General features: G+C 36.5%; 1 protein-coding gene across 2 annotated transcripts; it reads left to right on the forward strand.

The window, feature by feature from the left end:
- The first annotated feature begins 3,656 nt into the window (after positions 1-3,656).
- On the forward strand, positions 3,657-14,809 carry LOC122025548 (FHA domain-containing protein FHA2-like). Of its 2 annotated transcripts, none has more exons than XM_042584365.1 (3): positions 3,657-4,419; positions 13,453-13,610; positions 14,252-14,809. In XM_042584365.1, exons 1-3 carry the CDS (start codon positions 3,699-3,701, stop codon positions 14,258-14,260), a joined length of 888 nt encoding a protein of 295 aa, XP_042440299.1. In that variant the 5' UTR covers positions 3,657-3,698; the 3' UTR covers positions 14,261-14,809. The 2 variants fall into 2 exon arrangements, with proteins under 2 accessions (XP_042440299.1, XP_042440298.1); XM_042584364.1 differs by having other exon boundaries at positions 14,303-14,807.
- Positions 14,810-14,889: the final 80 nt, after the last annotated feature.

A 14,889-nucleotide genomic window follows, 5' to 3' on the forward strand; every position in this document is an offset into this window, starting at 1 on the left:
GGGAATAAGTAGATTCTTAAATTAAAGAGGAAAACAGATAGATCGATTAATTGATACAAACCTCATTTAGTTGTAAAAGAATAAACTCAAATAAAGGGTATTGATTTTGAAGAAACATTCTCTCCAGTAATGAAGTTTGCATTAATACGTGTTATCCTAGCTATAGTAGTACAATTTGACATGGAATTAAATCAGATAGATGTAAAAATAGATTTTCTTAATGGTAATCTTGACGAAGAAATCTATATACCACGGTCAGAATGTTACATTACTGAAAGCTAAGAGAATAGAGTATGTAGACTTAAGAAGTTTATATATGAGCTAAAACAAGCATTAAGACAATGGAATATAAGATTTAATGAAGTTATTTTATCTTATAATTTTGAAATGATCAATGAGGATTATTATGTTTACCTAAGAAAGGAAAAAATAAAAGTTTATCATTTTATCATTATATGTTGATGATGTGCTAATAGTTGTAAGTGACATAAATGTGTGATAGAAGCCAAATCATGACTTTTATCACAATTTGACATAATAGATATGGGAGAAGTTAAGTATATTTTAGTAGTGAAGATCATTAGAGATCGATTGAAAAGGCCTTTGGGTTTGTCTCAAGAAGCTGATATCAACTAAGATGTTACAACATTTTAATATGTCAGATTACAATATTGAACAAACACCTGTAACGAGAGGTACTATTCTGAGCAAAAATATGTATCTCAAGACTCCTGAGAAAATAGCTGAAATGAAAAAAAAACTATATGCCAGTGCAATTGGTAGTTTAATGCACACTATGTTGTGTATTCATTCCTGATACAAGCTATGTTGTTGGCTTAGTTAGTAATTTCCAGTCAAACCTAGGATCGAGAAACTGGAAAGCGGTGAAGAGGATATTCAAATGTCTCAAGGGGATAATGAATTATTGTTTCTATTTTCAAGGATCAGATATGAGCCTGAGTGGCTACACAAATGCAAATTGGGTAGGGGACCTTGATGACAGAAAATCCATATCTGCTATACCTTCTTGCTGAATGGTAGCGCCATCTCATGGAACAACAAGAAGCAGACTTGTGTAGTCCTGTTGACAATGGAAGCTAAGTATGTGGCTTGTGTAGTAGTTGTGCAAGAGGTTATCTGGTTAAGAAGGTTCTTGAAGCATTTGAAGATTGCTTAGGACAGTGAGAGTCTTGTTATAGTCAATTGTGACAGTCAAATTGCTATTGCTTTTTCTAAAGATCCCAAATATCACAACAAATATAAACATTTAGAAATTAAATATAATTTTGTAAGAGATATTGTTGATAAGAAAAAGATAGTTCTTGATTACATCCGTACACATAATATGCTTGTCGATCCTTTTACTAAGTCATTGATGAAAGAGTCATTTCAAGGATATGTGAAGTCTTTGGGACTTCGAAGAATTAACTTATTATAAAGACATTCAGATAAATAAAAATGTCATAATCTATTCAGTGTATATGTCTTTGTTACATTTGAATAAAGTCTCGATAAGTATGTTAGCAAATTGAGATTGGTCTACTCACATGGATAATCATATCTATTTGTTAAGTATAAATAGAGGTAAGACCATTGCTTATGAGACAACTTATGTAGTTATGAATAGAGATATACTCATAAGTTAAAGTTGTCTTGATAATTGTGTTAAGATGAGATCATTTATGTAATGATTGGAGTAAATGAACCCACCATTTATTGAATATGCTTAGAGCCAGATTAGAATTCATATGTTGAATTCAGGATTAGATATTAGGTATGTCAAGATTGAAATCTATACGATGTTAAATTTTTATGAAAAATATATGCTCTTTTTAGTAAAAAGAATAACATCATAGCATCTGATTCATACCACATGTACTATGACGACAAGAAGGGTAGTAGGAGAATGAATCCCTGCTTCTCTACTATGTGAGATCCTTGAGATTATAAGTTAATCTCAAACTTATCTTAAGTGACTATTTAGTGTTGGGTTGCAAGGTTGCAAACAAAGTCCCACATTGAAAATACATGGGAAAGATAATAAATTTATAAGGGAAAGATATCTCTATTGGTATGAGGTCTTTTGGGTAAAGTCCAAGAGCAAAACCATGAGGGCTTAGGCCCAAAGTGGACAATATCATATCATTGTGGAGATATCTAATTTTTTTTTTGATCCTACAATTGGTATTAGAGCCCGGACTACTAAAAGGTTTAACCGTCAATGTGCATAAGAGCTATGATCTAATTGAGTCATGTAAATAGAATATTGACCTCGAATAAAGGAAGTGGAGGCTCTCATGTTAGAATCAAGAGGACTAAATAACATGTAGGAAGTCCTAATTACGGCTAGGCAAGGAAGTCCTAATAGGTTGGATGAACTGAGAGACAAGAAGACTTGGTGGGTCGAGGATCGGATGTGGGAAGCCTATGATCATTCGTTTGAGGGAGGGATTGTTGGGCTGAAAGGTTGCAAATAAAGTCCCATATTAAAAGTATATCGGAAAGATCATACATTTATAAGGGAAAGATATCTCCATTTGTATGATGCCTTTTGGGCAAAGCCCAAGAGCAAAATCACGAGGGCTTAGATCTAAAGTGGATAATATCATACCATTATGGAGATATCTAAATTCCTTTTTGATCCTATATTTGGCTGTTTACTTGAAGTTCTAATCAGTATCTGCTATTTTAGCATGTTTCCTATTGGCTATAGGTGATTCGGTCTATAGAGCATAACTAGAAAAGTGACTGATTAAAATGAATAGATTCTAGCTAAAAAGAAAGATTAAGATTAATTTACATCTTTGGCAATTATTCACTAGTACTAATTATATTTTTGTTCAATACATAAAATGTAATTATAAATAATTGTGTTGATTGGAGATGTTGAACATGCTCTTGACATGATAATCATAATGAGAGATTAGAGATATGTTCATATTGATATAAATAATTTAATCTGGGATAAAGATAAGTTATTGATGTCTCTGATTTATTCTATAGAGCAGTTATGTAAAGTGTAATAATTTTCTTAGCAATAATTACTTAGTATGCTTGCTGTCGCACGAATCATTTTCCCTAAAGTATAAATTGAATGCTAATCAATATTATGCTCTGGTCTTGGTGACTGACGGTCTCTATTCTTCATGATCTTTGTGATGATTTACTTTTGTGATTTAACTTAAACGAGTAGGAGATGTTAACGTTACTGACATTACTGCTGCTTACAGTAACGTAATCCCATTACTATTGCATTATTGCTGCGTACTATAACATAGACGATTAAATCTTGTCGTTGTTTTATTGTTTTGTTCAAGTTATAAAAGGAAGATGAGACTATGGATGAAAAGATCACTATGAGTTGTTTATATATTTATTTTATGATTCATACTTTTTAGATGCTACATCTCGTACATTTGTGGTGTTCGAAACATTCACGATGTTGGGATATCCATCACGATTTATTTGTACCTAGTGATTGGTTAAAATTTTTTGCGGGGTTCTGAGAACATAATTCCTGAATTAAAAAAAAAAGAAACATCAATGAAGTATAGATGCGAGGCCGGCTTTCTCAAAGGCCCAATTTAATAATTAGGCCCAATCTGTCAATCCAGGCTATTTAAGTAAAGGCGGCACCGATCCGTACCCTCGGGCCCCGCACCCGTTCTCGCGCAAAACCACCGAACCGACCAATAGCCATGGCGAAGGGCCGGAAGAAGGACGCCGCCGTCCGCGGCGTGGATGACGACGGAGGAGCCGCCTCTTCCCAGTCGGTGAACGCGGAGGTGGGATTCGCCAAGCTCCAGGGCGAGGACTTCGAGTACTACATGCAGACCTACTCCATCATTCTGGGTCGCAACAGCAAGACGTCGGAGGTGGACGTCGATCTCGCCTCACTCGGCGGCGGCATGAACATATCCCGCCACCATGCCCGCATTTTCTACGACTTTATCCGCCGCCGCTTCGCCCTCGAGGTCCTGGGTAAGAATGGGTGCTTGGTCGAGGGCGTCCTCTACATCCCCGGCACGCCGCCCGTCAAGCTCGATTCCCAAGATCTCCTCCAGATGGGGGAAAAACAGTTTTACTTTCTCCTTCCTACCCGATCCCTATTTGGCGGTGAAACTGCTCCCGTTACTCGCCAGCTGTCAGGGGCCGCTCTCGCGGGGTGCGCGGACCTCGTGGATCCTCGTGGAGGTGGGATTCCCGTGCTTAACGATGAAGATGGCAGCTACGATGACGACGATGCAAATGAGGAGGAGGAGGAGGAGGAAGAGGAAGAGGAAGAGGAAGCGGAAGAGGAGGATGATGTTCGGGAATCGATTGTTCGCAATGATGGAAAGCGACTGAGAGGATTTTCAGAGGATGAACCGGAGGAAGCTCATCGTAGGACAAGCAACGAAAAGCCATCGCGTCGTCCAGGTACTTCTTTTACACATCCTCCAACAAAACGCTTATTTTATGTCAGTTATTTTCTTGCATCAGTAACGACTATGAAGGTCTATATTAAATTGAGGTTGAATTTTCCCTTAGAAAATTGAAAAAAAAATGTAAGTTTTTTTTAGACCTGTATATTGTAGGAAGTGCATTTTTAACTTGTGGAGCATTGACTTGTTTTCTGTATTTTGGCATTATGAAATCTTAAGATTAATGCATGTTAATTCGTACATTTCGTTTCTTTCTTTTTTTGGAAACGAAGGAGAGAGAACCAAATTGTTCACCGGGGAAAAGCATTAAGTAATAGTAGCAAGTAAATAAGTAAGCTCGCAGAACACCGAGTGAAAATGTAGAAGAGTGAGCACAAGTCTGAAATCTAGCTTAGAAGCTTGGAAGTTAATGCACGTTGCCTGGGCAGGAGATGACCAGCTAAATGGCGTTTTGAGATCTACTTTCAAGAGCTCGGGGGCTCCAGGAAAACGTGACAGTGCTGTAGAACCACAGAACCCAGCCCAAGAGTGCACACTGAAGTTGCAATGCCGTAACATGCACACTCTGCGAGAAAACTGCAGCAGTGCAAAACTGAACACGATGTCGGTTCAATTGACAAGCAACCCAGTTATTCAGCTACTTAAAGGCTCAAGAGAACTGCTTGAAGAATCCTGGAGGAATCCAAGAAACAGATAGGTGCAACTGATGGAGCTAGCATTGGCACAATTCAAAATAGCCTGGTTGTTTTAAATGAAACAGGGAGTCATTTCTAGCTGTCCAGATGGTATAAAGCCATGCTTGCACAAGAAGTATTGAATACCCTTAATGGCTCTCAGTCTAGGAGACTAGCAACACTTCTCCATTTCTTCAATGAGGCCTCCACTACCATCTCCTTGTCAAATGGAAAGGATCTGAAGTCAACCAGCAAACACATAATTGAAGAAGAGCAGTAAGTTCGACTCCTCAACTAGGTGGCACAAGATATAATTCGAGTTGAGTTCAAATCTCTCAAACCCTTTGCAAAGCAGATCTTTGGTAGTAATCCTGGTTTGGAGAGCTCCATACGATGGTAGCAAAAGTTGGAATCCGCCACCCCAGTGGCCCCATATGTGTTAGTACTCCGTGGTTGTTTTGATGTGGTCAACCAAGTTCAGTTAGGTCCTGTTGTATTTGATCCTTGTGTTTAAGTGTGTATAAACTTAGGAACACAAGAAGTCGAGTGAAAGACGTAGCTAGTGAGAAGGATGACACGGGAAAGAGCGGCTCGCTGCATCCAAGGGACGAGATGCTGCAAAAGAGTACACCGGTGGACGAGAAGGACGTATGCGACATTTGAGGGACGAGAAGCCTTGCTCGAGGAGAAGGCCGGAAGATGGGTCCGGGTGAGTCCAATTCCGGATGGACGAAATCACCCAGGTGATCGGAGCAGCGGAAGAGCCAACAGGGAGCTGCGGAACTGCTGGAGGCGCCCTCAATGTGGTTGGAGGCGCCTCTGCGCCTTTCTGTGGGAAGGCGCCTTCAACAGGGTTGAAGGCGCTTTCAACCACCCAGGGAAGGCGCCTTAGACTGGACAAAATGTAATCGTTAGCAAAAATAAAGTCTTATATTCGCTTGCCTCGCTGGAGGCGCCTTCCACCTTGTTGGAGGTGCCTTCTAGCCTTGGATATCCAGGGGTTATAAAAGGACCCCTGGACCTAGGAAATATTCAATAACTCAAGTATTCATTTCCTAGCTTATTCCCGAACATTCAAAGAATGTAAGAGGACGAAGGAGATTTTTAGTGCTTTCTTTTGCCTTGGATTAACAACCATCTAAGTTGTAACCAAGTAACTCTTTTGTCTCTTTCTTTTTAAAGTTGTTCAGTTAATTTGTTGTTATAACTGTGCTACTAATTAGAGTTGGAAGTCGAGAAAGATTTGTAATTGTTATACAAGCAATTCACCCCCCTTTTGCCGGCCTCCAAGGGACCAACAATATGGCCGGCTCCACGACCATTTGTGAGGAGGTAAATCGGGAAGTTGTAGTTGGCCAGTGCAGGGAGGGGTTTTTTTCCTCGGCTTTGCTGAGATTCGAACCCTTGCCCTATAATAGCAACTCTATAGTAGCAACTCTGCCCCGCACTAACCAACTCAATCATGCCCCGGGGGCATTGGAGAGCTCCATACGAGCCATGACATTATGTGGACATTTTTAGGATCATGATAAATCATATCAAGTTGGCAAATAGGGCCCATTCTACCAGAAGACATCAAACTATAAGTGGAATGCATTGGGAAACTCTGATCACAAGGCCTTCACAATGAAGATGTAGAGAGGCTTGAATTATAGCAGATCCGAGAAGCTATAAAGAAAAGCTCCTTCTGGTTGAAGATTAATCAGTCTTGAGTGAGATAGACAGAATAGCATATTTGAGAAGTCCAGGCACCTGATATGGACTGTGAAAAATTACTATTTTATTTGATGGGGTTCTAATGGTAGCTTTAAAACCTTGAATCGTATGCCTTGCGACAAACCATCATGAAGTTGAGTATCTTTTAGACTTTGAATGGATAAAATACCACACAAAAGTATGCCTTCAGAAAGAAATGAACTTAGGGGATCTAGCTTTTGACAATTCGTAAGGGGTCTGGTTGCTACTTTTAAAAGTTGCATGATTGAGACTGAAACATGAAGGAATACTTCCATTCCACAAGCTTTGAATAAGGCAACAAAGTAGCATGACATTACCATGTTTGTGAGTTCTATTTTACTTTATTCCACATTTTGGATTGAGAGTATGGTGCCGTAACCGCATGTACAATACCATAATTTTGACAAAAACTGATAATAAAGTAGAGAATTTTTTACTTTTCAATCTAATTGATTTTTTGTCCGAACTTTATAAACAACGAATTGATCTAAAACTTCATCTTAAGAAGATGCTAGAAGATCTGAATAACGGAATTTAGTACAACTATCAATAAGCAAAAACAGTGACAAAGTAACGATTACCATTTGTTTATAGAATTTTATAGAGTCACAGACATGTTTTTGGACTATATACAAACTTAGAGTTTCTCACCACAGATTACATGAAATTTTAATATTTTGCTTCAACACAAACTTCACATTCAGATAACAAACTTGAATTTAACTGAGGTATCAAATTTAATTTTATCATTTGTCTAATTCTGTCATTACATGTCATAGCCGCTCATGCCACAATTGCAACACATTTATGGAAGTAAAACAACAGTTATAGTATCATTTGATTCATTACACTACTTTCCTTTGATTATAACTACCTTCATTGGATCCTATGACACACTTAAATTTTTAATATCCTTTTGAACTGAGAGAGACTCTGTAACTAATATTTTAGGATTTCTTGACACATAAGATGTATCATTTAAAGTAAAGATTTTCCCATATCTTATCTTGCTTTGTAGTGCCATCATCTAGAATTACACATCACTTGTGTCGTGAGACCATAATCATGAAAATTGACTAAGTCCATCCATTTGGAACAAAATAGTTTGAATTGGAACCTCTCGTCAGTTCCAGTTTACTCACTGACTGGGAATGAAACAAATAGGTTGAATCCATTGGCTTTGTTACTTTTGTGAAGAGTTGATTGAACAGACCAAGTCTTTAAAAACTAGCTCATTTTCGACAGAGATTAGCTGAAGGTTCAAAATGCTCTTTTTTTAAGGAAGATGTAAATGAGCAATTTATCCTTTTCCTTGGATAAATTTTAGACTTATAAATGGTATGCATCTTTTTTTAGTTTGTCATTCTTGATAATCTGACAGTGGCATATTTATTGTAATTGATATTTATTTTAATATTTTTAATTTTAGTTGAATTATTGTGATAATATTTTTTCCATATTATTATTTATCATTACCATAGTTATCCAAAATATTTGAATAGTATTTATGATAAGTCAAAATATATAGCAATATAGAAAATTTTCATTTTTACTATGAGAAATATTTAATTTTCTAAACTTTATAAGTATATATGTAAAAGTTCCTGCATAGTAAATATGCAATCGATCAATTAATCTTGGTTGGTCTGACCAGTGAACTTGACTTGATCAATTCTTGTATTGACATGTGGTTTAGCTAATTGATCCACTAATTCAATTAGTGGACTAGTGACCTAGAGCTTGGCTAGGTTGATCTCTATTTTGTTTTTTCATAAATATGCTGCAACATTGAAAAACAGGATGACTTAAACATGCTTGAATTATAATTTCCTCTTTCCAACCACCATTCTCAACTGGAAGGGGTGGTTAGGTGGAGATAAGGTTGAGGTTGGGGAGTTGCTTCATCGTTCTTTCAAGGCTTTATTGTCTTATGGAAAATTCCTACTGAGATGATTTGTTTTCCTGAAATTGTCACAGAAGGATGTCTGTTTCTTGTATTTACATCAGACTTGAGCTTGAATTTTTTTGCCTTTAGGACTTGGTATTAGGATTATTGTTTTGATGAGACTTTCTGGTTTTTGTTGTTGTTGGTTTTGGATTTTTTTTGTTTTTGTACTAGGTCAACCTTTACCAGATTTCTAGCACTTTTTTGCCTTTATGTTGCTTGTGTGTTCTTATCGAGTTGAGGACTTGAGGCCTTGGGAAAATGTTATTTCTTGTTTATGAAGGAAACCTTAAACCACACCAGCCTGAGAAGGAATAGTGTATCTATGACATTGCAATTTATTTTTTTTTGGAAAATTAGTGTCATTTATTTGGACTTCTCTAGTAATTTCTTAGAATTCATGAAATTGGTCATTGATAGATAGGTAATGGTTTATCATCTCCCATGCAACACTTAAGAAACGAAGCATTAAACTTTTCAATGCCATTGTATTAAAGAAAATATCATTGATACAAATGTGATGCTTGCATTGAAAGTCAATCTTTTGGAAGTTTTATAAATAGGATGGCTAGTTTCTGAATACTTTTCATGTAGAGGTTTCATTGAACATTTCAATAGGATTCTCATCAGGAGCAAATGATTTGGAAGGAGTTTGCGATCTAGGGTGGCAAGTGGAAATATTATTTGGAATTTACCAATACATGAAGCTGACAACAGCCTTATGTTTAGACATAAGAGAGGTTCATCTCTATGGTGTTTAAAGGCCCCATGAACATAAGAAGAAAAAAGAGTTATTTTTCTGCAGCAGTTTGAAGCAAATTGAAGGGGAGCCTTGGCGCAACGGTAAAGTTGTTGCCACGTGACCAAAAGGTCATGAGTTCGAATCCTGGAAACAGTCTCTTACAAAAAAGCAGGGTAAAGCTGCGTACAATGGATCCTTCCCCAAGACCCCGTACGGCGGGAGCTTCGTGCACCGGGCTGTCCTTTTTTTGATTTTGAAACAAATTCAAGAATATAAATTTAATCAAAAATTAACAAGAACCCATGCTTTATGCATGGGATGCTAGGACTTATAAAAAGTTAATGTAACAAAGATGAGAATGATAAAATGTTTGTGTGGAGTTAATACATGATAAACAAAATACTAATTTGTAAGTGTATTTAGGTGTGTAGCTCTTTTAGAAGATAAAGCAAGAGGTAGTATGAGATGGTATGGACATATTAAAAGATGACTAATTTATTTGATAGTGAGAAGAGTTAAAATCTCTTAGAGTGAAAATTGTAGGGGTACAACGAGATTAAAGTACATTAGTCAATACAACAAACTTTTATCTCACTAAGTGGGGTCGACCAAAGTAACATTGGTCAATATAAAAATATTTTAATTTGAATATATTTTAATGATATGACATTGCATAATGCTAATAGTGAAATAAGATGCATGTAGCTAATCCCTTGTTATAAATATGTCTTGTTATTGATGATGATAATATAATTAAGGTTAATGTCTTTTTTCAAATAAAGGATGATTTTTTTTTGACATAACTTATCAAATAATATCAATGTACAATTCATCATTATCTAACAATTGTATACTTTTTGGATTATCAAATTTAGGGTAACATAGACCACATATCCTAAGATATTTAACAATTATATCATAAACCATAATGTTATAAAATTCAAATTATATTTAAATAATTAAAAAAAGTTTAATACATAAATTTAGCACAACCCTTATTTCTTTTAAAAAATCTAGCACAACTTTTCATTTTTTCTTCTTCTAATTTTGCATAATATTTAGGGTTTATGTTAACATCTAGCATCTACCGATCTAGATTTTGTGAAAATGCATATTTGACATCCACATAGCACTTTCCTAACCACTAAGTTGCACATTAGACTTCCTATATGCATTGGTCTAGTTTGATCCAGATTGCCACTTTGTTTTTAAAATTAACACAATTAGTTTAAGTTTCTGAAAAAAATGTAGCACAATATTTCAAATACAAACTCATATATTTAAGAGCAACATAGAACTCTATTACACAATAGCTAATGTGATTTAAGATGTCATGATCAAAACACATTAGACAAAAAAGAAACAAAACACTACAAATACATTTTATATCTTCCACAGATCATGTGCACAATAAGTTTCATGATCAATGATGAACAAATGAGACTAATTGTTAAGATCATCTCTTAGCCAGATTGACACTATGTGAATAGACACTTAGTCTTTTAATTTCTACCTTTTGACTACTTTAGTCTTTTAAGTTTTATCAGTCAGATTTTAGTCTCAAGTTTTGATGCATACTGCATATCACCTCTAGTGTCCATTCACACATGGCATCTCGTCAATCTAGTTGAAGTAGTACGATCATATCTTATGGACACCATAGAAACCATCTCCAAAGCTTTGATGGCTAGAGGTAAGTGACAATAAGATAGCCATGGAGTTTCAGTTGACTTAACGCAATGTTTAAGATTATAATAAAAACATATCAAATCAAGCAATGTAGGAATGACAAAATTTCACACAATGTGAAAAACACTAAAACAACTAGCTTCTCTTCTTTTTTAGCTCTCCCACCTTATATAACCTCAACCATGTACTATGTATTATATTTTTAGGACTTTATATCAATTGTGCTAGATTTAATAGAACTTATATTGGTTGTGCTAGATGTAATAAAATTTACATATAGACAAATCTTGCTTAAACAGATCTTGCTTAAGCAACCTAGCGTGCAACTTTTGGGTTGACAATGTGCTACATCGATGCTAGAGCAACATTTTAGTTGAAACTGAAAGGAATGATGTTGGATGCTAGATTGTAACGCAAAACCTAAGACGTTGTGCTAAATTAGAGAAATATGAAGGGTGTACTAGATTTAATAAAAATGTTAAAAGTTATGCTATATTTAAAACAATGACAATATCTAACAATTTTTTTACAAACAACTATAGCAAAAAATCTAATATAATACTAATATTCCATGCTTTTATAATGTTGGCTTTAATATTAATGATGGCAATATTCTACTATGTAATCAAATGATGAAACAAATAATATTCTGTAAAAGTTCCTGGAAAACCCTTAAGGGGGTGTTTGGTTGGGGGTTATCGTTGATAACTCTGGTAGGTTATCAATAAAAACCTTGTTTGGTTTAGGTAATGAGTGATTCCTGGTAATAAGTGATTCCCGCCATGTCAGCAAAGTTGGCATGCAACCTGGAATTGCATTACCTCCGAAATATAAGGTTTTGGACAATTCCGAGGTTATCAATTTTTTTTTCCAAAATTACCCTCCACAATCCTCTCCCCTCTCTCCTTTTTGCCCGAAGCCACCGAAAGAGAACATGATTAATTCTGTTTTCATTCGTCTTTGACGCTGCTGCCAGAACCACCTTCCTCGTTGGCCGACGCTGCCCGTCAGCCGTCTGACCCAGCACTGAACAGAGCAATGAAAATAGCTGCCATGGCTGGAATAGCAACCTTTGTTGTTCTCATTGATGCAAGGGAGCAGCAGGTCGGCTAGAGCAACTCTTCGGCCGGAGGGAACAGGGAACAACAACAAGGTTGCTGCCTCCTATGGTCGGAATAGTCCTTGATGGGAGCAGCAGGCTTGGACGGCAATCAAGGCTGGCCGACAACCTTCTTTGGCCGGAGCAGCAAGCTCTGCTGGTCGTCTACACATGGTGGAGCAGTAGCCCTCTTCGTTGGCCGGTGAGATCAACAACTTGATAAGTTGCCCGGCGGAGTCGAGGAGGAGCAGTAGCTTCTTTAGAAAGCTCTTCTTTGGCCGGCGGCTAGAAGAGGGCAGCCCCTTCCTTTCCCTGGTGTTGGGTTGCGATGACAACCACGGCTGGCGTGGCTGGTCGGTGGCGACAAGAAGAAAAAGGGGAAGCCCCTTTTCCTTGCTCTGTTCAGCGGTGGCAACGAAGAGGGGGAGAAGAGAAGTCACGGGAGAAAAGAGAGAAAAGGGTTTTTATTCAATTAAATTAATTCAAAAGGTCAATGGGTAAATTAGTAAATGTAAAACTAAGTGGTTGCATAACCTAAGTTGAACCAAACATCTAATAGGTTATGTTTTATTTCCCATAACCAAGGTTATGCACAATAACATGAACCAAACGCACCCTAAGAGTAAGAGGCACTCCAATTTTTGAGTTTGCTGCCTTTGTACTTAGAGGTGCAACCGGCAATAATGTTTGACAAGCTAGTATGCTGCTAAGAAATCTTGATCAACTCTTTACTTTTTGCCCAACATAATGAACAAGATTGTGAAAAACTTCTGTAGAAGAGAGCAATGTTTTAAATATAGTATGAATTTGTTCTCATAATACTCTGATTTTATTTATAGAGGAGGTCATTAGAATATAAGATTGGATGACCAGTCCATTGGTAATTTTATATGGTTGTTGCCTAAAACACAGCTTAAGGATGGCATTAAAAGCACAAAATTTTTGAATGATTTTGAATTGCTAAACATGTAGCATTTTAATAAAATAAATGAATTCATACTAAAGTTAAATAGTATTAATTTATTAGATAAGTTTTTTCTTGAAAAGGGTGATTATCAATAAAGCATCAGACAATTATATAATTCGTTCGTCCCTTTTTATTTTTTGACAACAGTGATCTCATCACCTTATATTATAATCAGATACAAAGGCTGAGAGAAGATCAAGAGCTGATAGGGAAGCAGATAATCAGCGACTCCTTGTATTGGAAGAAAAAGAGGTCATAACTTCTGTAACAACAGTGCTCTCTGATCTTTGTGGGCCTGGTGAATGGGTGTCCGTGGAGAAACTTCACACGGAGGTTTGATATTTGAATCTTCCATCAAATTCATTGGTTTCTGAAGTTTTGATTTGAATTATTAAAGTATTCTTCTTCTGTGTGAAGAGACTCTAGCATGCACAAGTTTCTGTTATCTAATTGCTGATCCACTGAATAGCAGAGAAAAAGTGAATTTAATCATTGCTGCCGTCCTCCTCGTTAATTCTTTAATATAATAAAGCCATAGATAAGGCATGCTTTGTATTTTCTTGGGTTACCATTTACCAATGAAGCAAATTTAAAGAAGTCTGCCACTTGGAAGTTGCAATCAAGCACCCTACAATTCTACTATTCTATACACTTAACTTGATCTCAGTGACTCTTTGTTTTGGTCCATTATTTGCAGCGCTAGATGAAAGTATATAATGCGTTAACAATACTTCACAGAACAAATGGTCTGCTAAATAGGAAGAGTTGGAGCGCTGTCATCAAATCTTTACATAGTATACATGTTGTGACCCATGTCAGAAAGTGCTAAATAGGAAAAATGATCTGCTATAAAAAGAAAAGGATTCTTAAAGATATCCTCTCTTGTCTTTGATATAGAGATCACTTGCCTTCTTCTAACTGTTTTGATGAAAATATGTTTGTATACCATCTGAACACTCATCTCTTCTTGCCAGATATCGTAACCTGTCACATCTTTTTGATGTCGTTTTATGACATGATCGCAGCTGCTGGAAGAGTTTGGCAATTTGTGGCATCACAGCAGGGTAAGAAGATATCTCACATCCGAGGAATGGCCAACCACTGAAACCAATGGAAAACCCTGGCATGGCCTTCTGTTGCTTCTGCGAAAATATCCACAGCACTTTGTTATCAACAAGTCCAAGGGAAGATCTGCATTAGAGTTCATTTCTCTAGTTTCTTTGATCTCCTGATCCACTCCATCCATTTTCATATAGACACAACTCAACGAATGCATCCCAAAACAAAAACATAATGGCGCATGGATCTCTTTTTGTACATGGCTCTTGGGACCCAAGTGATGGGGATTCTTTAAAACATTTTACAGCCTTTTATGTTGTTTTTACCATTCCATTTTTTTTTCAGTAATAGTTTTTGACATTATAAGGACATTTTATTTATAGTGATGCAAGATGAGGCAAACAGTTAACTCTTTGTAGAAAGCTTTATTTCTCTATGCAGACTAGAACTGACTCAGTTTAGTTAATTCGTCAATGACCAAATAGATGAAGCATATTCTATTTCTCCTATTGTTTGCCTAACATTTATATTGTCTTTGAATTTCACATGATAT

The sequence above is a fragment of the Zingiber officinale genome, chromosome 9B (assembly GCF_018446385.1).
Source record: "Zingiber officinale cultivar Zhangliang chromosome 9B, Zo_v1.1, whole genome shotgun sequence".
Lineage (NCBI taxonomy): Eukaryota > Viridiplantae > Streptophyta > Magnoliopsida > Zingiberales > Zingiberaceae > Zingiber > Zingiber officinale.

Bases quoted from the DNA above. Each gene is read 5' to 3' on its own strand.
- LOC122025548 (XM_042584364.1), top strand. From the start codon at position 3,699: ATGGCGAAGGGCCGGAAGAAGGACGCCGCCGTCCGCGGCGTGGATGAC. The intron at 4,420-13,452 runs GTACTTCTTTTA...TATTATAATCAG, and splicing joins AAAGCCATCGCGTCGTCCAG to ATACAAAGGCTGAGAGAAGA. The intron at 13,611-14,302 runs GTTTGATATTTG...ACATGATCGCAG, and splicing joins TGGAGAAACTTCACACGGAG to CTGCTGGAAGAGTTTGGCAA.